Source organism: Plectropomus leopardus, chromosome 3 (assembly GCF_008729295.1).
Source record: "Plectropomus leopardus isolate mb chromosome 3, YSFRI_Pleo_2.0, whole genome shotgun sequence".
In the NCBI taxonomy this organism is placed as follows: domain Eukaryota; kingdom Metazoa; phylum Chordata; class Actinopteri; order Perciformes; family Serranidae; genus Plectropomus; species Plectropomus leopardus.
Genome location: NC_056465.1, coordinates 6239642 through 6261365, shown reverse-complemented (window position 1 = coordinate 6261365; position 21724 = coordinate 6239642). Strand labels below are relative to the sequence as shown.

The 21724-nt window shown below is 38.8% G+C and overlaps 1 protein-coding gene across 3 annotated transcripts in view; it reads right to left on the bottom strand.

Moving 5' to 3' along the window:
- Nucleotides 1-9531: 9531 nt before the first annotated feature.
- Nucleotides 9532-21724, bottom strand: part of si:ch211-191a24.3 (tensin-3) — a 60271-nt gene continuing 48078 nt past the window's right edge. For all 3 annotated transcript variants that reach the window (XM_042513506.1, XM_042513512.1, XM_042513518.1), the window contains 11 exons: nt 18721-18877; nt 18042-18496; nt 16549-16632; nt 16264-16395; nt 15705-15800; nt 14494-14571; nt 13018-13095; nt 12591-12759; nt 12440-12508; nt 11739-11768; nt 9532-10868 (listed from right to left, as the gene is read on the bottom strand). In XM_042513506.1, the coding sequence (XP_042369440.1) occupies nt 10727-10868; nt 11739-11768; nt 12440-12508; nt 12591-12759; nt 13018-13095; nt 14494-14571; nt 15705-15800; nt 16264-16395; nt 16549-16632; nt 18042-18496; nt 18721-18877 (1490 nt within the window). In that variant the 3' untranslated portion in view covers nt 9532-10726. The remainder of the gene's footprint in view (nt 10869-11738; nt 11769-12439; nt 12509-12590; nt 12760-13017; nt 13096-14493; nt 14572-15704; nt 15801-16263; nt 16396-16548; nt 16633-18041; nt 18497-18720; nt 18878-21724) is intronic.

The following is a 21724-nucleotide window of genomic DNA, read 5'->3' as shown; positions in this document are numbered from 1 at the left end:
CAAATTCAGCTGATTCCTGTGAATTCTGGGAGACCCTGCAATTTTGTCAAATCACTGCAACTATACAGAATTCTTAACTATTTAAACCGGTTAAAATCTGATTTTCACTGTATGTCTGCCCACAACTAATCCACTCAGTTCCTCAGTTGCCCTCTAAGTATTTCTGAGTGGCTCTGATGTTTTACAAAGAAGACTTTGGACCAGCAAAGCTATTTTTAAATTATTTGCTTCATTTTATGCAAATATTGGCTCTGAAAAGGCATCATTCAATGATGATGAAACTTTATTCCTTTTTTAAAAAAAAAAATAACATTTTTGTTTTAATATTCTTTTCCCAATAGAAAAAAAACTTTAAATCCTCAAAAATAAAACCTAAAACTTGCATGGCATTTTTTTTGCTTGTAAAAACTGTTAAATGGAAGTTTTGAGTATGTCCATCCATATTCTCAAGTGATGCTAGCCACGCAAGATGTATGCAGATGTGCCTCGTGCTGTCTGGCTGTCTACTGACGTATAATAACAATGCCGCTGGCTCTGTCCAGCTATGTTCTCATCTCACATCATCCTGCCATGATCCAGATTGATGCAGGTATGCCAAAAGCACTGACAGAGGGAATGTATTTGAAAAGTTAACAATGAGAATGGACTGGGGTAGCTCCCTTTTTAAACACAGTGTCAAGCTATAAAATGGTAAAGACATCCACAACGGCTGAGCCTTTATATTCAGTTACAAAAATACATACTTACAGATCCTTTTAGAAGCAAAAAAAAAATTACATGATTTAGTTTAGATATATTTACAAGTAACTTGTGTCATTATGTACCAGCCAACTGTGGACCCCTGTTGCTTTATACTACACAAGTGTGGACCTCTTTTGCCTGTAGAGTAGATCAGCAAATAAAAATGCATTCCTGTGATTATAGAGAAAAAAAAAAACATATGTACATTGTAAGATTGACAGAAATCTAGTGCTTCTAGTGCATCTAAAAACTCAAAGGGAGTTTTGGAGGATTGAGCTAATCTCAAGGTTAAGTTAAATTCTGATAATAAACTAATTTAAGCAATTCATTAAAATTAGTAAAGATCTTGCTGGTATTTTCTCTCCACATTTTCTTCCTACCCTTATTATTATTATTATTATTATTATTATTGTTGTTATTGTTATTTCTCCTTTCTTTAGATTTAAAAAATATTTCCTTGCCCTCTGGGGAAGCCGTATTGTAAAACAGTGTCAAGCTAGATGGTTAAGCCATCCACTAAAACTGAGCCTTTATAGTTTGTTATAAAATATTAGTTTATAATTATAATAATCACAGTCATTGTAATCATAGTTGAGGAATAATTTTTGAATTATTGAGGTGAGATTCTTTTTGTGTAAGTCTTATCTATCTCATTTTATTTATTCTTTACATGGTGGAGTGTGAACGTCACTCCATGCTATCCAAGAGGGAACTAATTGTCATTATGTACCAGCCAACAGTGGACTCATGTTGCATTATCCTATGTTTGGACATGTTTTCTATAATGTGCACCCACAAACAAATTACATTTCTATGCGTACAGACTGAGAGTGTATATTGAAGTATATTGAAAAACTGATTGACATTCAGTGCTCGTGAAAACTGGTCAGGTCAGTATCGTCAGGGACTGAACAACTTTAAAGGTCTAGTCAAGGTCTGATGTTACATCATTTTACATAATTAAACCTAAAAAGAAAAAATCTTACTGCTGATCATTTTATGTAAAGGTTTATTCTGCTTGGATTATAGTTTTCTTGCTTTTTTTAAGGCTCTAAAATACTGATTTCTCTCCTGCCTTCTGGGTAGCCCTTTATTTTAATACAGTATAGAGCTTAAAACTTATGAAATCACCTAAAGCCAAGCCTTGAATTTTAATGCAAAGACTAATAACAAATCACTTTTCAGGAGACTGGTGTCTTTATTAACCCTATCATGCTATTTGTATCATATTTGATACATTACATTCTGTGGTCTTCATGTCACCCACATTAACATTACTAAAGCCTGTTTAAACGGCCCATCTGCAGTCTGAAAGGCTGCTGGGGAGAGGAGTGTTAAAAGCGACGTGTGTGAATGGGTCGTTCAAATACCAGCTCCAACCAGGAGGGAGAGCTCTGAATATAGATATAAACACTCACACACACTTTGGTCCCCTCTTGGCAAAATCTGAAAAATTTCACCAGAGGCCATAACACATGATTTTATGATGATTTAGAGCATGTCCAAGTGGGGACTTAAAAAAATGTCCCCTGTTAGTTTTGCCGTTCCCTGTTGGTGACTGTGTAACGATGAGTATGTTCCCTGTTATATATATGCGCGAGTGCACACACACACACACACACACACATAAATTGGTGCACAACCACAGTAAGTACAGCAGGTGAGCCAGCAAGTGGTTCTGTAGATGTGATTGATGTTTACCACAGACAGTTTGGGTCATAATTCAGTTTTTATTTATTTCATTTAATCAGGCAGGTCGTTGAGAACAAATTCTTATTTACAAAGCAGTCGGGCAGACCTTTATACTCTCTTCCAAATAAGGTTGACTAACCCAGGTGTTTGTCTAAAACCATGATTGTCTGACAGACTTGTTTATGGTCCTGTATAATGTCCTCAGAAATGAACTCGGTGAGGACAATCTGAGGACAGAAGGGAATTAAGGTGAGACCCTCTTTATAATCAAACTTTAAGATTGTGTTATTGATTTTTTTGGCCACTTTGGGCACAAAATTGATATAATTGCATAAAGTCGATGTAGTGAATGTGTTGGCAAACTGTTGCTTATTCATACCTTTAAGCAGATGTGTGCCATTAACATTGATTTGGAGTTGGGTTTGCATCTATCTGATGAATTTAAGTCCAATATTCACATATTTTTAGCTCTTTTTTGGTCTCTACCAACTCCTAAAGGACATAGTTGTTTCTTTACTCCTAGCTTGCACTACACAGCTTTAACCTTGATTTTCCACTCACTATAATTTTAGGAGCTTCTCGGCAAAAGCCCCAGATTAGAGGCAAATCAGCATTGGCTAGGCACTCGAGTGCCATGTGTGAACAGTTTAAAGACACAAGCTGAGAGGCTTGCTGATGCATCGTAGACGGACCAAAGAGATCTAGCAGGCTACATATTTGGCCCTGTCGGAGACCTGTCAGCGAGTTACAGCCAATAAAAGGGCAAGACACGTGTTGAGGGGAAACCTGGCTGACACATCCATGATGCATCTACTTTATACATCCATGGAGTGGTTGCCTTCAACAGTAGAACTTTACTGTATAGCCCCTGTCCCACTGCACAAAAAAACCCACTAACACCTGCAAACATCCTGCTTTTTTATTTAATGGGAAAGGTGACAGTTGGCATTCACACTCGGGTCAAATGAGTCTGCGGAAGTCACAGGTTTTTATCATCAATTTGTGTAGTGTTAGCATTTCAGCGATCTGACAACTTCGAAAGTGCATGAACTGCCAAATGCTTAGCTGTGTTCACCAGCTGGTTTCCGACTGTGTCTGTGTGTTTGGTGCCGAGCAGGTGTTGTACAGTGGGTTAATCAGAACTTTTGTTTTCTGTAAAAAGTTCCTGCTGGAAACTTTGAGTGATTGCCATACAACCAAAAACACTGAGCTGAAAGACTCTAAAATGCTCCGCAGAGCTGAGGCAGCAATAATCCTCTGTGGGTTTGTCACTATGGGCAACACCTTCAACATCACACATAGTCATCTGATCCATCGCTAATATGGAAATATTGATGAAAGCAGCTTTAAGGAGGCAAAGATGGGTCCCCAAACACGTCTGCTTGCGCAGCTGAACGCACACTGAATCAGCAGAAGTGAGTCATCGCATTTAATTAGTGATGCAATGGCATGAGAGCCTACACACACACACACACGCACACACACACATAATCCCTCCCTCATTAGGTGTATTGTGGGGATGCTGATGTAATGCAAGTTAATCTGTTGGCCTCTGGTTGGCTCTGTGGCCCAGCGGGAGCTCTTTGTGTGGGACATTACCCCGGCCCCGCCCCCTGGAGACAGGTTCATTAAGACTGTCGCTGATACCCAAGTACCCAGGCCTTTTTTTTGTGTGTGTGTGTGTGTGTGTGTGTGTGTTTCAGTCAGTTATATCAGAGACAATGCAATGAAGAGGCCCGCCATAAAGGCACTGCTTTCTCAGCATGTGCTTGAGATCACGTAGGCCAGAAACCCTGATTGGTGTGCAAATGTGTTGGTGCGTGTGTGTGTGTTTTTTGTGTGTGGTAGGCCTACAGCATATATGTGTGTGTGAACTTTGTGAAAGTTGTTTGCCACACTCACAAACTATGTGAGTGTGTGAGTTTTTCATGCCGCGCTGTATTAAAACCATATTTCTGTGGTGCGTTCATGTTTCGCTGTTGTTGTAAGTGTCTAATACGAAAATCTGAAACAGTCTGTTTCTCTGTGATGTTAAGCAATGCTGATTTCCTGTGTGTGTAAGTACACATACAAGTGTATGTGTGTGTAAGGGGTCAGTGATATGTTTGTTAAGAAACAGTTAACTAACCACAGAGGAATGTCATTGGCTAAATATCTGACGAAATCCATCACTCACACAAAAATCCTGCAGATCCAATTACCATATAGCAGTCCTGGTCAATGGTCGAATACAATCAGAGATATTTTAATGTAAACTGTACAGGAATCTCCCATTTCTATCATTACACAGCACATTTTGTAAAGTGATCTAACTTAAATGTAGAGTAATACATTAACTCTGTCAAAAAAAGAGAGATTTTAAATGGCATGCCTTAAAAGAAAGCTATCAGTGAAAAGGTATAAAAGGTTTAATGGAATAAAAGGGTTTTTTTTCTCTCTTCCTTCTGCTTCATGTACTGAAGGTTAACTGTTGGAAATATCATCTTATCTGATTTTGTATCAGCTTGTCTCATCTCTTCATTGTAATATTTACACACAGAATTTTTTATTTAAATATTGAGGATGTATTTTGTACAAGGTCATATTTCATATACAAGGATTCCACTAAAATGTCAAGACATTTTTGGTGGGTTTGGCTGCACAGCATTAGTTTGCAAAAGTTTGAAAATGCTTTAAACCTCTGGATGCTCTTCTCTGTTGTATTTACTTTACGTTATATCTAACCTAATATCTTATCACTAAGTGCTCAGACCCCAGAGGTATTGACTCTAGTCACGACTTTGATCTAGTCTGACTTGAGTAACAAATTTTATGACGATTGATGACTCTGCTTGACGAAATTGAAAAATGACTTGCAACTCCACTTGGACTCGTGACATTACTTGGACTTAAGCTTTTTGACTTGAAAATACTCATTACTTTCCCCCAAGTCCCAAAATGCTAAAGTATTTTATTTGAAAAAAGTGTGCCTTAAATCAATTATTATCCCTTCATTCCCTAAATAAATTAAAATTAATTTTATTCAGTCCCAGCAAGTTGACACTTTATTCCCCTTATACACTTTATTTGAACCAATATGACAGCACCAAATCAAATTGCAGGAGAGAAACATGAAGCAGTAACATTACGTTACTGGGCAGCAGTTTGAAAAATGATGAAACAATCATTTCATTTGTATACAAAAACTATGTGGTTGTCTACAAAAAATCAATTGCAGTATGCAAACATGCGGGCCAGTAATCACAGACAGAGGCGCAAGAATTGCTAACAAAGTTGTTTAACTAGTAAGTACAAATTTTAAAAAGCATTCATGATTTGTCAAGACTTACTGTATGATAAATATGTTGTTAGAATGGCATTACAATTGGTGAAGACATTATTTGTTTAGGACTTGAAACTCAAAGCTTAGGAGTTCAACATTTACTTAATATACATTTATATGTGGCAGCTTATCACGATCAAAACATCTGCCGGCACAGATAGATTTTCTATTTTGAGGGCCAGACTGTTCATTAGGAACCTTATTAGAATATATATACAGTTTGGTTTTGCAGTGCAGCTCACTCTTAGAGTACAGAGTGTGCTGTTGTCACAAATGAAGCAGCAGAATGGTAGGCGCATTGAAAGTGAAAGTTAACTGTTCATTGTACTTGGTCTAAAAGTTTAGTTTCTATTGATCTGATCAGCTCTGACTCCATCAACTGATCAATTATCCATGCCGCTACTTAAAAAAAAACAACAAAAAACTTATGATGAATTTCAACTGTGCTGCGTTTTTGGACCAGCAAATACATACACATTTAAAGAGGGGGCACAGAATGTTTAAACAAAGGGACACATGCACACAACATACCCCCCTCCCACCAAAATTAATGCATGCACATGGGGCTTTCAAACACAGGTAAATCCATTAAATATAGGTTATACACTGCATTCCCACTGCCAGTGAACATACCCCTGGACCACACGAGTCTGCCTTTCTTTCAGCTTTTGTGTGTGTAAGTTGTTTTGTTGGTGTGTCTGTGTGACGTCACAGACAGGCAGGAGATAAGGTAAACAGACTGCTGCAGGAACAGAGATATTCAGTGGTTTCTTCTCTTTATATATCTCTTACTCTTTCAGTGTCTATCAAACTCAGTGTAGATGTATTTGGATCGGTGTTTTAGCGTTGTTTAGGAGGCAGTGGAGGGTAATTAGTGATGTTGCTTCATTGCATCTTGCTAGTTAAAGAGCTGAAATTACAGCATTCACCCAGGCATGTTCCCATCAATGCTGATGCTGAACCAGAGGTGATTAAAACTCATGACTACTGCAGAGTCATTTGACTTGGGTGTAAATGCCGATAGTACACATTCTTATTGCATGAAAAAGCCAGATGTTAGCAGGTTTTATCGTTTTTTGGTGCAGTGGGAATGAAGCTAGAGATTTTAATTTTGTAGGGAACATTGGATTTGGGACTTGACTTGCAAAACAATGACTTAGACCCACCTCTGTCCTAACTTGAGGAAAAATATTGATACCACAGTGCAAAAAATACTCCATTACAATTAATGGCCTGCGTTCAGACCTTTGAATTTGCCTGTTCTACTGAATTTGAGCTGACTGATTCTGAAAGATGGAAACTGTTGAAACGCAAGCTGTTGGAGACAATTTTGTTTGATATCAATTAAACCTTTTCCCTCTAAAGTGTAGTGAGGAAGTACAACGTAAGGAATTAATCAAGTACCAGTGCCTCAAAGTTCCTCTCCAGTAGTACATGAGAAACAATAAACAGTATAATTAGTGATGGCACTAATTTCTACCGCTATATATCATCATACCTCTAAAAGCTCACTGCATACTAACCATATTTGGCGCAGTAACGGAGCACCACATGACAAATAAAAGAAAATCACTACATTTGTCGGCCGGATCGCAGTCAGCCCTGCAGGCTGTGTCCCTTCAGCCCACCAAATTAAAAATAGGAGAGGGATTATTTGTGGGCTAGTGTGGTTTTAGTGTGTGAGATGGAGTGTGTGTTTGCTCCCCTGTGCAGCCAGAGCAGCAGCGCACTTAGCATGGGCTTTAAATAGCTAACTCAAATAAAGTGAGAGGAGGCCGGGGATCAGAGGCTGAGAGGGACTCTGTGAGGGAGGCATTCCCAAACGGAAGCCAGCCTTTGGATTTCCAAACAGCATTCGGAGCGAGCAATGCCAGGAATGTGATGTCGTCCAGCAGCAGCGGCGGCGGCGGCGGCTGTGAAAACCGCCGGGCCACCAGGTGCTGGTGGGCCGCCTGACAGGAAGTACAGCAGGAAGTGCAAGCAGAGGTCCAGCTAGGGGACAAAATGGCGGCAGGTGACTCAGCAGAAAGACAACAGGAGCCAAACTGGAGGTTGCCTCTGAGAGCAGACTCTCTCTCAGGCCTTTCTGAGCTTCTATCAAGCCTGAAAATCTGTGAATCACTGAAAAGGGAAGACGACTCCCCCTCCGAAAGAGCCTCATTCTCATCGACTAACCGCTCTTCCACACTTTGCCTCCTTTTTTACACACTGTGTTAAATTTCTATTCTTTCTCATCCTTTTTACCTTTTGACGGCCTTCTTTGTGTGCAGGCTGTGGGAAAGTTTCCCGTAATGGTGAGGTCATCCACCACCGACAAACCCCCCACCTGCATCACCCCCACCCCCGGCGAGCAAACACACACCATCACTACACCCCCCTCCACCCTCCATGCTGTTCCCCCTTTCTCCAGGCCAGGCAGGACTGCAGGACTGGGAAGTGTCCCCACGTCTCTGTCCCACTTCCAGTTCCTTAGCTCTCTCCACTGAGACCAAAAACCTGAATAGAGCCTCATTCAAAACTGCTATCTGATGATCTGGCCTCTAAAAAAAGTCTCCACCAGCACACAGAGGCTGGAGACAGAAAGATCAGCAGATCTCGGAGGCACCTGGAGGCCTATCAGTCATTCAGAGCAGCTTTTTCTGTCATGTGCTCCAATGCTTTCTTTCCCAAACACACACACATACACGAGCTTGGACACACTTTGACATTGCCAAGTTTATTCAAGAGGGTGGTTCTTCCTGCATGTGGGGACCTGCTCAGCTCCATCTGTAACTGTTTGTTGGTATAAAACTTGTGTGAGAAGCAAGAAGGAAGAGAAGAGCTGAAAATCTCACACATATCATTCAGGAAACTGATATTTGTGAAATACCATTAGTTCTGTGCATTCTAGTGAGAGCTCAACTCATCCGGACTCGGATTCAGTTTACAGCATGAAATTTGGTGGCTGATTACTGCCATCTATTGGGCACACTGTAAATCACAACATCAAAATTTAAAGGGTCAGTTCAACCCAAAAATCACTCCTTCACCTCCTGCTTATCCAGACATGTATATAGCTTTTTGGTTATTTGTCAAGGTTTTGAAATATCTACATTACAATTACATGACTTATTATAAAAACATTCAACAAAAAGTCTGCTGTGTACCCAAAGTCTAATATATCTGCTTCCTCTTTGCCATTCAGCTCATTCAAAAACTATTGAAACACTTCAGTCAGCCAATGGGTTACATGTTCATTCAATACCATGAACACACACACACTGCAGTTTATTTTAACTCAATCCCACACACCATCCTGCTGCCCCAAATAGTCACTAGAGCACCAAATGTGGATTAATCTACTGCTGAAAATAGTCCACAACAAATGCACTATGTTTGAGTAACATTTGCTAGAAACTACAGCACCCAGTGGTTTTGGAAATTTAAGAAATTGACATTAAAGAACAAATAAAACAGATTTCTGGTAGAAATCTCATGTTGATATGTCAAAACCTGGACAAATATTCTTGAATTTGGATCCTACATGGATAGTATGGATTGTATACATTACCTCCATTGTTAATCATTTTTGCTTTAGTCCTAAAGTTTAGTCCTGAGTGCTTGTGAGAAATGCCGCATGATGCAAATGAGTGGTAATACTGTGTCACTGTGACTGTGACAATACTGCCTTATTTGGAGGTCTTGTGCAGAGTATGGGGAGGACTTGTGTGTGTGATATCGGCACATTTTTTTCTGTGGGTTACAAATCAACATTAAAAAACAGATTAGAAAATAAATTATTTTTTGTTTTGGGACGTTGGCGCACCAAAGCTTTAATAAGACGTCAGAATTAGAGATATCTCTAACTGATCAATGCTCATTTACAAATCAATGAAACAACATGACTTTAATGACTAGAGGAGAGGAGCTGGGAATGGAAAAGAATGCTTATCTAGACTGAAAGTTTGACATCTCTTACAGTGACTGTATTTAATATCTTTTCAGAGCAAATCAGAATGACGTATTCATGACACGTTAACTGTACATCAATCTGTATTGAAGTTACTGTAAAAGGAACATATTGACATCTATATTAGTAATACAACACATATACATGGGCAGTTTATGTGGTATCTGGTATGTGAAATACTACAACAACATGTGACATAATTGTACAGTTTCTGAGGTTCACTGCCTTTAATCCTAATGTACAGTATGTTAATATACAAAAATATATGACAAGTATATTTGGGAAAAAGAAAGACTTTTACACATCTGTAAAAAGGGATAAATACTATAAACACAACACAATAAATCCATCTTAAGTACAAGGCAACCACATCATTGGCTTTGTTATGTGACAACATTGTAGATTTTGTTTTCACTCATAAAAATGCACCTGTATTTTGCACAAAAGAAATGTTGAACCTGATTTGCACATTTTTACTGAAAACAGAAGTTTTTGAAATTATGCTTTAAAATATGAGTTCATGTTCAGAATTTTAGATATTCTCCAGTTTGAATCAGAGTAAATATGTTGTATTTTTCGGCTGTGACCACTAGCAACAGGCAAAGTCAAAGTGTAATATGGTATATTTAGGGTAAGTTTGAACATACAGGTCAGTTTAAGGTCAAAATCTGGTGGTCAAAATCTGATTTTCTCTCTAAATTCTCCAGAAAAAGTGATTAGGATTTTATAAAAATTTTATTTAAAAAACCCCAAAAAGCCCAAGGATGCATCTTTAAGTAGTTTCAGCCTCCTGCTGAGAAGTTTAACTTTATACGTGACAGTCTGGGCTCCCTCTGATGGCTGCATCCTGCAGTGCAGTCAGTACAAAATACACAAGTTTATTTTGCAGGATAGAGCACACAACTGGGTGCTGGAGTGTGTGGGAAATAGTTTTTGGCTCTTGGGAGAGCAAGTTGTTGATGTTGGGGTTGGAAGTTGATCCGCCATCCATTTTCTTTATTCTGCATTGAGTCTGTTTCTCCTTACTTCTTATGTGACCCAATCATGACTTTTGAGACAAAGTTGACGATAGCGCTTGCCGGCTGCTCGGGGTCATGCTCAGCAAACAGATGGCACATGTTTTCAGTCTCACTCTGTGATTTCCTGGCTACAAATCCAAAGATCCTGGACGAAAGGGACAGAGACAGACAGGAATAATCATACAAGAGAAGGGAGATTTTAGAGCTTAACAACAGTTTGCAAATTACAAACTTGAGTAGGTAGTTGAGTGTGTTGTGTAAGTTCTGTTTCCTTTTTAACTGATTTTTTTTTTTTGTGGCATAAAAAAAAAGTCTCAGACCACACTTGTAGCAAAATTCACTTCTCCATTGTCAAACAATATTCTCAATATGCTGCATCAATGTATTTTAGCTGTGCTAAGACTACATTTGGAGCACTCTTGTTGTACCACAGATGGCAACATCCAGTGGCCTTTGTTGCATTCTCCATCTCTATCCCTATCTTGATCCTCTCATCTTAAGTTATCCCTCTACTTAACTATCTTAACTCTATATGTCCCCAAGTTATGACAGATATCAGGAGCTTTTAAGGGGAACACTTTTAAATTTGCTACAAAATCTTGGCAGCATAGAAAAATACTGTAATTGAAGTGCATTCAAACTAACCATACTTCATGAGGAAAGGAATCACCATTTTTTTTCAACTGTGCAGATGGAAAGTTGAAATTAAAAGACAGATTTTGGATGGATGATAACTTCAAGGCCCCATACATTTACAGTATTCATAGTCTTTTTTAAAAAACGATATAATAGTGATATGTATTGCATCAACTCATTGCATGATAATTCTTTCTTCTTGCAGTCCTTGAGAAGACTTAAGACTATGCACTATTAGTGTTGTCAATGTGAATTATGATGCAATTTGTGTCAGCAACTTTTTGACTGATTTAGAAAAATAGGAATATGATTAACCATAACAAAGTGTGAATAGAGCAATGAACAAAACAAGACTTGCAGCAAAGCAAAGGGGACTTACTTTGCAGTAGACCCGCTGCCTCTTGTCCATCTGTTTGGGACAGAATAAAAAAACAAAGTTGTCATATCATTATAAGGCATCACATACATATTTGTACATCACATATATACACTTATATCACATATAATGTAAATGTATACATAACAGTCTCTCCTCTTTTTAAAATATGGTGAAAGCAGGACAAGTATGTATAAAATAATAACATACAGGATTCCAATTTTAGCACTGCAATCATCCTATAGTGTATCATAAAATATGTATTAATTGTATCACAACTCCTCTATAGACTTTTTGTGTTTTTCTGTTGTTGTTTTTTTCATTTTTCATTTAATTTCATTTTTTTCATTTTTCATTAGAGAACAATCACCGAGACAGACAGGTTGAGACTAATACTATTGAACAAACATTTTCACATCAGGTTTCTTATTGCCGATGAATGTCTCATATATTCAACAATTCAGTATATCTGAAAATAGATATTCTTGACTGTAAATTACCTTTTTTCTGTAACTGTTTGTCATGTTGTAGGAGAGGCCATCAGCTAATCACATTGTTTCTTATGTCTCTGTGTGTCTTTTAATTTTGCTTTTATTAAAAAAAAAAAAACAAATTAGGAGGACTGTACAGCCTAAGTGGAGACATTCTCTCACCAGTGTTTTCTATTAGAATATACACAAATATTACTAATATGTGATACTCACTTCCTGCCCTGTGGGTCCAGAGAACAGAAGATGACAGTGTTGACAGCGTAGTGTCTCCTGAAGAACAACCTGCAGGAACAAACAGTCTGTGGGAACATGTTGACTAATGTGTGTATGTGTGTGTTTGGACTGCACATGTTTGAACACTTACTTTCTCTGGTTGTCAGTGAGCGTGATTCCCTGTGCCGACACTTTGAAGTGGACGACGGTGCACGCCGGTGGGGGGTCCATAGAGAGCGTCTGCGTGGTCGCCTTCTGAACCGCCTGATGTCCCGTTAAAGACTCCAGCTCGACAGAGCCCAGGTACCACACATTACACGCTGCACAGTAACACATAAAAAAAAGGGTCAACAACACTTTAACACAAAATGAAAATTTAAGATATCTACTTATTTTGTTTGCAAAGTTTAAACTGAGCTTTTTGTGTAATTTGTCACAGATATAAACTTCATTGGGGTTGTAAATGACGCAGAGTTTGTGAACATAATAGATAAATGTGCAGTACACGCACACACACACACACACACAGGTCAAACAAACACACAGATTTGTGTACATATTTGGTATCTGTCCAGTACCTGCTCCCTGTTTGAGGAGCTCAGCTGCTGAGTTTGTTGCCGTCTGTGCAGACGAGTCATTCAGTTCCTCCACTGGGTCTGCAAGCAAAAACACACAGTTTGTTAGCCTGCATGTAATTATACTTCATATGAAGACTCTACACTAAAATATTTGGTTGTCATTGTAATCCAACATTATTAATACTTCTGATGGAGGCCAGTATTATATAGTTGTGTCAGTCCCAAAACCAAAATTTTACTTAAAAAAATACCATGGTGCTATTAATATATTTTCCAAAATAAAAGAAAGAAAGAAAACTTCTTAGAGGCATTGGTGAGGTGTGCAGAGACTCTTCAGGTGACATACTTAAATGTCCTAAACAGGGGTTGAAGTAATAATTTACATTTATTCTTGTTACTGTATCATGCATAGTTTAAAAAAACTCTTTGTCATATTTTTATTTATTACTAATCTATTTATGTGTCTGCATGTTACTGTATGTTATACTATGTGTGCACAGCAAGCTGTTCAAACAAATTGCCCCTAGCAGGATTAATGAAGTTGTCTGAATCTGGATCAATTACTGATGTAATGCATCACCCGCTGAGCACACTATGTGAACAAAACCAAACATACTCACAAGGAACGACAAGTGCATGAGTCTAACATGCTAACATGCCAAAATGCTCATGTTGAATCCTCCAGCTATGACTTCTGAGTTGACTGAGGAACAGTTCCTTTTAATGAGGTGTGTGAGGCCTTTAGTTAAGTAATACTGGGACAGAGAGGCTCAGTGGACTGCTTATATTTGCAGATTGCGGAGGACGTCATGGTGCACGAGAATCACAGGGTGATGTTCACACTGGTGAGTACAAAACCCTTTGTCGACTAGAAATGCAGCATTGCGTGTATTACAGTACATGGTGTGTACACGCTGTGCAGGCAGTCTTTTTGCATGATATGAGTGTTTGTGGCTGAAGTTTCTGTGGAGTTCATATTGTTGTTGTTGTTGTTGATGTTGTAGTCGCCTTGGAGATGCTTTATTGATTCTATAAAATGTGTCAGGTCATTCAATTTACTGTTTGTGGCTTAATAATGCTTGTTGCGCCTGCCGTGGTGTCCATAGCATTTTTAGTTTTTCTTATTCTTTTATGGTTAGTTCTTGTGAGGCTGCAGGTGAGGTGGTTGTATCTTTATAATTAATAGATTGATCAGTTGCATGCACAGGCTGCAAAGGGCTGTCTATTGAAAAAAAATAATGTTTTGGACATAATAAGCTCCTGTTGCTGATATTAATTCAGGAGTACATATGTGGGCATTAATGCAATGATGCTGACACACAAAAAATAAGAACTCAAAGGTTGATGACTGAGTTTTGATTGATTCTAGGGTCTACCTCTGATGCTGTTTCAAACACGCATAAACGCACACGCACACACAAACGCACGCACGCACACACGCACGCACGCACACACACACACACACACACAATTTACCTCTGTCAGGCAGGATGAGTTTACAGGGCAGAGCTAGCGGGGTGATGGAGTGCTGACACACCAGAGCTGTGAGACTTCCTATCAGGAAAAAATTTAAAAAATGTATTCATAACGAACATTTCACAAACAAACAGCTACAGCATCCAGACTGATGCTGAGTGGAGCCAGATGCACCTCATTCCACTGACCAGTAGATGGTGGCACAGTTAACACATTATAATCCTGGGATACTGCACTTTATTAACCTTAGTGGTCCTCACCGTGGACAATTAACAGATGGATATGAGGAAGCTACGTGCTTTCTGGACTGATTTAAAATGCTGAATACAGTACTTAAAATGTTAATCTCAGTTTAAGAATTAGATTATACCTAGATTATGAACATCCTGGACCTGGAACCATTAGTTTTATTTATTTTTTTTATACTATTTTGTACATTTCTTCCACTACAATTTAGACAGACATATAGTTCTTTTTACTCCTCAACATTGTCCCTGCAATGCTTTATTTTACAAGTCAATAACTTCCTGATAAGACAGACCTGTGAAATAAAGCATCGTTCCTCTGACATAAGTCATATCTACTTACTATGCTGATAAACATTTTATAACACGTGAGATAAGTTTGTTAAATTGTGGTGCATTTCAGAAGATTAAATTACTAATTATTTACTATAATTATTACTATAATAATTAATTACTAATGAATTATTTTTACTTGTAATCTCCTGGACCAGTTTCCAAATCAGAATACTGCTTACATTCATTTTACTTTGGCAAGTTGAAACTGTTTAGGGTTTATTGCTTCCAGCTCTTACTTACTTGTATTTTCAACTTGACTGACAGGGCACGCCACTGTAATTACCAAAACAAGACTGTCTGATAAAGTATATCAGTGTTTTATTGTGTATGATGCTCTGAAGAGGTGATATGATCACATTCTGCTATAATACTCATAACAACTGTTTTTTTTTTTTTGGGCAATACTTGAATTACAGTATCATTGCAGCCAGTTTTTTTTATCCATAAGCAGCTTCTCAAATGAATCCCTAGAAAACCTACAATATCCCAATCCATGTTCATATCACGATACCAATTTACATATGTGTACATTTCTTTTTAGAAATGTGTAGATTTAGTAATTAGATAAATCAGCACCAAAAAGAGTGATAAATGACCTAAAACACTATTATAAAGTTTTAATAATCTCACCAAAGTATGGCTCGTTGGGGCAGCCCTTGAGACGAACTCCTTTCTGCGTGCACTCTATCAGGAAGTGTCTGACCAGCTCATTGGACAGGTCCCCTACTGCAGATACAGAGAAAATATCAATATATTTTAGTATATTTTGTACATATATGTCATTACTGACTGGTAGATTGAACTTTTTGGAGACTTAAACATGACAAAAATGTGTCTATCCCCTTGAACTATCTTTGTGTCAGTGGAACAGAAATTGAATTTAAGAGAAAATCAAAGTGCAGAAATAAAATGCAGTAATTGACATTTTATGACCTATAAAACAGTGTGTTTTTATTGAGCTCCATTTAAGTAGGAGGAGCTTTTTTGTGTTCTACTTGTAGATGTTAAAAGGTGTTGGTCAGACCTTTTGGAACTTTTGATGATGATTCACAGAGTTTGAGTAGCTATAAAAATTGTGTAGAAATCACCACCAGAGGCATGACATATTTTCTATTCATGTAAGGCAGATTCTGTAAAACAGCTTGTTGCAGGGATCATAGCCAGGAAACACTTGACATTTTCAGCCTACCTTTCTTACTCTGTTGTATCACAGACGGAGGAGGCGTAGCCACCTTCATAGCCAATCCATACGCCCCACGAAATGAATGACTGTCTCTGACAATGAAGGAGCCGGGCTCTTTGTCCTTCAGCACTGCGATGGCTGTTCAGTAGGTCAACAGCGGGGAGGGAACACAGATAAGCTAAAGTTAGAAACATCATGTTCATACTGTACAAGGAGCAGAGCTTTGCACAAGGGCTGCACTATGTGCCTGTAAGTGTCTGTTAGGCTCTCCTGTCCAACACTAATATTTACCTTGGTCTCTAGAGATGTCGGGCTTGTACCAGAACTTGGACGTGTCCTGAACAAACTTCACAGTGTCTTGCTTACTGCCAAAGTCTGCGAAACATAGATTAAGACTCAGGTCTCAGGCTTTCTCAGCTTTGGCTCAAATACGAAAAGACAAGGCAGGAAAAAAAAAAAGAGAGAGAGAGAGAGAAACTTGTTTAAGGGTTAGCACACCCAAATGACAACTAAAGTATTATTACTCAACCTTATTTATATCCAGTTTTTATTTGTGGTTCTAAAGGATTGAGGAAAAAAAAAAAACTATACTTGATGATGATCGATAATCTACAGTTGCAGGCAGTATGATGGAATATTAGGTTATTCTCAAACAGTAAATGTTATGTTCCAAAATACTAAAAACCATTTCATGTAATATCAAAACTTGACACTCAAAATGTAAACCTTTTCGAAAAATAGAGCGTTACTACTTAGTCACGTGTGACTTTTTTCTTGTAAAAACTATTACTTTATGCTAATAATGTTTCTTTTTCTTTTTCCCTTTTTAAATCACAGCTTTCTTCTCAAAATTTCAGACATGTTTTATTGCCAAACATCCCTTCAATACAAGAAATACAGTCTTTTTTTTTTGTCCATGGTATTGAGATTTTGTTTCATTATTAGATGTTGAGAGCAACAGACTTAGTTTAGAAGTGCGACAGTCTGCGTCCATGTAGAAGGGAAGGTGGATGAGTCAAACAAACACAGGAGAACAACACTGGCTTCAGCCTTTGAGCCAGTCAAAGTCTTGAGTTCAGTAACACACCGCTGACTTTTTAGCTGCATTTGTGATACCAAAGACCCCCTCTGCAACAAGATGCAATAAAAAAGGCTGTCCCCAGCGTCACTATAGTAACATCGGACTCATATTGTGCTGCTCCAGCAGCACAATAAGATGAAGTCAGCAAAATGTATTTGCAGCAACTTGCTTGTGACTCATTTTTGTTCTCACCTTAAATAAAGTCTATGGACTGCCAGCACAATAAGTTCTGGAAAAAGAAAGTCCTTATTTAAAGTCCTTAACTACTAGTGTAGTTAGAAGTTCTTGGTAAGAACTGAATTATTTTCATGGTCTGATAATTGGAAAAATTGACTGGCTTTCTATTAGTTTGATAACATTTCTGTGGAAACATTGTGGCGTTCAGAAAAAACAGCACGCTCTCTACAAGAATGGGAAAGTTAGCTGAATTTGCTTGATTTAATTGATTGGTATCACTGGCCATTTAGGCCAAGGCTAGAGATTGCTTGGTGAGGTTTTTCTTTGTTAAATAAAGGTTAAATTATTTCTTAAAATTATGAATGCACTGGATAATGAAATATTTGTGGGACTTAAGAGTGACCCTGGAACCAGATCAGTGCTTTTTGATGTTTTGGTAAGCTGGCTATTTATAAGAAAGAGATGGAAAAAATATTTGTGCCATTGACAGAAAAGGGAAGAGAACAGTCTGGGATAGTCAGTGTACCTGCTCCGGGCGACGGGGCCCCACTGAGTCCTCTGAGAGGGTCGGGGGTCATGGAGGATGAGAAAGGGATGCTGATACTGCTGCCACTGTGAGGGCTTGAAAACCCACTTAAAGAGGGGGAGCGGGAGCCAAGCTCTCCCACCTCAACCCCTCTCCTCTTCTCAGGCAGCAGTGGAGGGAGGCCCCCGTCTCCCCCGAGGTTCAGACTCCCAAGGCCCTCCATGGCTTCCAGCAGGCTGTGCTCCAGGCCACCATTCCCCAATAACAACGAGGACAAGTCTGTGCTGTCTGTCTCTCTGCGGTCCCCCACACCTCCACCCAGGCCTCTCAGAGCCCCCCGGGGAGAGCTGTGGGCATTGGGAGTGTTGAGGGAAAGAGGAGGTGAGGGCTGGGGGGGATACGGGGAGTTCAGGGAGTTTGGAGTCCGGTCGTGCCACACAGGGGGCGGAGTGGAGCTGCAGAACAGAGACAAAGAGACAAAACATTGTGTTTTGTTTGTCCAAGTTCTGTGTGACGGGAGAGGGTGCATGCAGTACAGAAGTCTTGTTTTTACATTATTGTGGCCACAGTTTTTTTCAGATATTGTAGGAGTAATACAGCATGCAGCCCATTAGAAAACCAGTACATGATACACCATTGTAAGCAGAGGCAGAAGCAGACCACACGTGTGTGTTTGTACCTGTCTGTGTGAGGGAGGGGGCTGTCTGATGACATGGAGCACATGGAGCCAAAGATCCTCTGACAGGAAGCAGGAGTGACCGACACTTCTGATCTGAACAGTTCTCCCTCTGTGGAGCCGCCAGCGTGGTTCATGCTGTCTAGGAAACTCCGGGAATCTGAAAGAAAGAGGCAAGTTCTCAAATCTCGCTCTCAAATACTCAACCAGATGTAATATAAAAACCCTAGGATGAGACTTTGTTCCATAAGCTATAATAACTGCCTACTAACTTACGTGTTTACTTTCTCTTGGACTCGACCTTTGTGGGGATTATAAAACTATCAGCTGATTTAAAAGACGAAATAAGGTTGATTGAGGGGCACTGGCGAAAAAAATAAAAGGTACCAGATTAATTTCTAGAATGTATGGCAGCCCATATGGCATGGCATCATAATTTCTTCATTTTAAGGCCACTCTAAAGGGCACTTCATCACACATTGAACCATTGGAAGGGCAGCCTATCATGTTTTATCTACCATAGGACACCCAGGGTACTTTTGCTGCTTGTTCAAACATTCAAGAAATAATTCCTGGTAGAAAGTGGAAGTTTTTGTCAACAAGGAAATTGAAGTACATTGCAAACCTTATCCTTTATCCTTTACACCATATTTTCTCATCTCATGTCTGCCTCTTGTCTGCAGCTTTAAAGTGTCAGAGTGCTAGGACTATTTTCATAGCAGTACTTTAATAAATATTTTTAAAATATTTTTAAAATATTTTTTTTCCAACTTCTTTATCAAAATCTAGAAATGTCTTTCCCCAAAAGAGGCCCTAAACCCTTGCTGTGTGTTATAAAATGTATTTATGTCCACAGTCTAGATCAGTCTGAATCATTCACAGCTAATAATAGAGTGTAGTAATTTGTCATCTCAAAGGTACCAAAGATATATTTGTTGTCAGCCATGTCCCTGCGCCTCAGACAGCCTGAGTCTACCACTGGAGGCACTAGTAGCTGTATATATTTGATTTTTGGACGGAGCTAGGCTAGCTGTTTCCAACGAACTTCAGTCTTTATGCTAAGCTAGGTCGCTGCTACAGTTCCATAGTTTAAGAACAGACATGACAATGGAATCTGACTAATAATTTCATTAATAATAAATAATTTCTTCTTTAAGCTTACATTAGACTGCAGGAAAGCAGAGATTGACAGCGGAAAAAAGGAGCAGAGGTGTGTGTGTGTGTGTGTGTGTGTGTGTGTGTGTGTGTGTGTGTGTGTGTGTGTGTGTGAGTGTGACATAGGAAGGAGGGCACTCCAAACATCCCAACATGACATCCTGACATTCTGACAACACAGTGTGTCATTCAGCAAACACAAGGGCAGGCCTCCTCAGGCCACAGACGGGCCTGTGAAGTACGATGAGTCACCGTGTAAAGAGTCAATCATTATAAAGAGCTCCTTGTTTCGGCCGGCTTGCTACCTCCCCTCCCCCTGCCTCCCCCTCCTCTCTTCCGCTCCTTCGCTCCATTCAGGCACACAGAGATGGAGGAATTCAGAGTTTGGTTGCGATCATATTGGACAAGCTGCATCATCTCGAGGGGATTATATAATCGCACGTGTACTGTTAATGATTTTGAGGGATGCTTGAGTGTTTGCATGATGCACCAGTGACACAAATACACACATATTGTATGTCCTGTGGATGTGTGACAGGAAGTGTATCGAATACAGTACACCTTTTGAGTATTTCACTTCAGTATTTCTGTTTTATGCCACTTTTTACTTCTACTCAACTACATTTCTCAGTGAAAATTGTACTTTTTACTACACATTTTTAGTAGAAACATATTATAAAGTAGGTACTTGTCAGTTTGCAGATTAAGATTTTCCATATGTATCCCATGCTCCCATGCATGTTGTTATAGACTAAATGGCAGTTTACAGTATAAAATAATTAAAATTAGCTCCACTTTGACTAACAAGATTAAAATGTTGTATAGATGTTCATGATCATATAATAACATAAGATATGATATAAAGCATGGTAAGGGGGCACTCTACTTAACAATAGGAGTGCAACAATACATGTATTTGTATTGAAGCTTTTGGTACAAGGCTTTTGGTTGGGCACCAGTGTTCTGTATAGAACCGAATGGTGAATTTTTTCATACTTTTGATATTTAACAACAATCTGTGCTAAATATTTAAATGCTAACATTCTGAACATTTTACTGATAAGTCCCCCAAAAGCCCCAGATTCAGTGTGTGTCAGTAGTAGTGCTGACCCAAATGCTTTGAAGTTTCGAAATTTTTATTGTTGCCACGGCAATTGATGTCCAAGTCAGTATTAAAATGCTTCATTTATATCATGCATTATCCCAAAGAACGAAAATAAGCCATAAATAGAAAAAGAATACTCTAACATTATTCACTGTGCATCAACATTTATTATACCCACTTAATCTCATATCAAGACTTTAAACTTGTGATGGTTTTGTGACTCTGACTCTCTCAGCTAACATCAGTCATCAGCAGTCCAGCAATGAAACTGGTACAGTCTGACTATACGTGACAGGCTTAAAGATATGTCAAAGAGAAATTTGTCAAAAAAGTTCAGGAATAGTTTCAAAATTGACCAAGATGACCCCAAAAAAGTCAAGTGCCAGATACACCAGGGGAATCAGGGCATCTACATCGAACTTAGCAAATCACCTGAAAACCATGAGAAACACCTTAGCCATGTTGCAAAGTAAAAGTATCCCTTTTTCTAGCTATAATTTGTGGCTAATGTTACTGTGACCTGCATGCAAATAAAGTTGCTAATTGACGCATTATTTTTTGTGCATCGATTGAAATCTAATGCTTCAAAAAGTCAAACCTATGTCCTGATCTTTCATTAACCCCCACCTCTCTGAAGCTTTGATTAATTGCAGATATTTCTCTACTAAGGCTTTGATACCCAACACTGCTATTAGGTCATTTGAAACAATTAAGTCCAATATCAATTTACTCTTGGGCGGCCCCGTC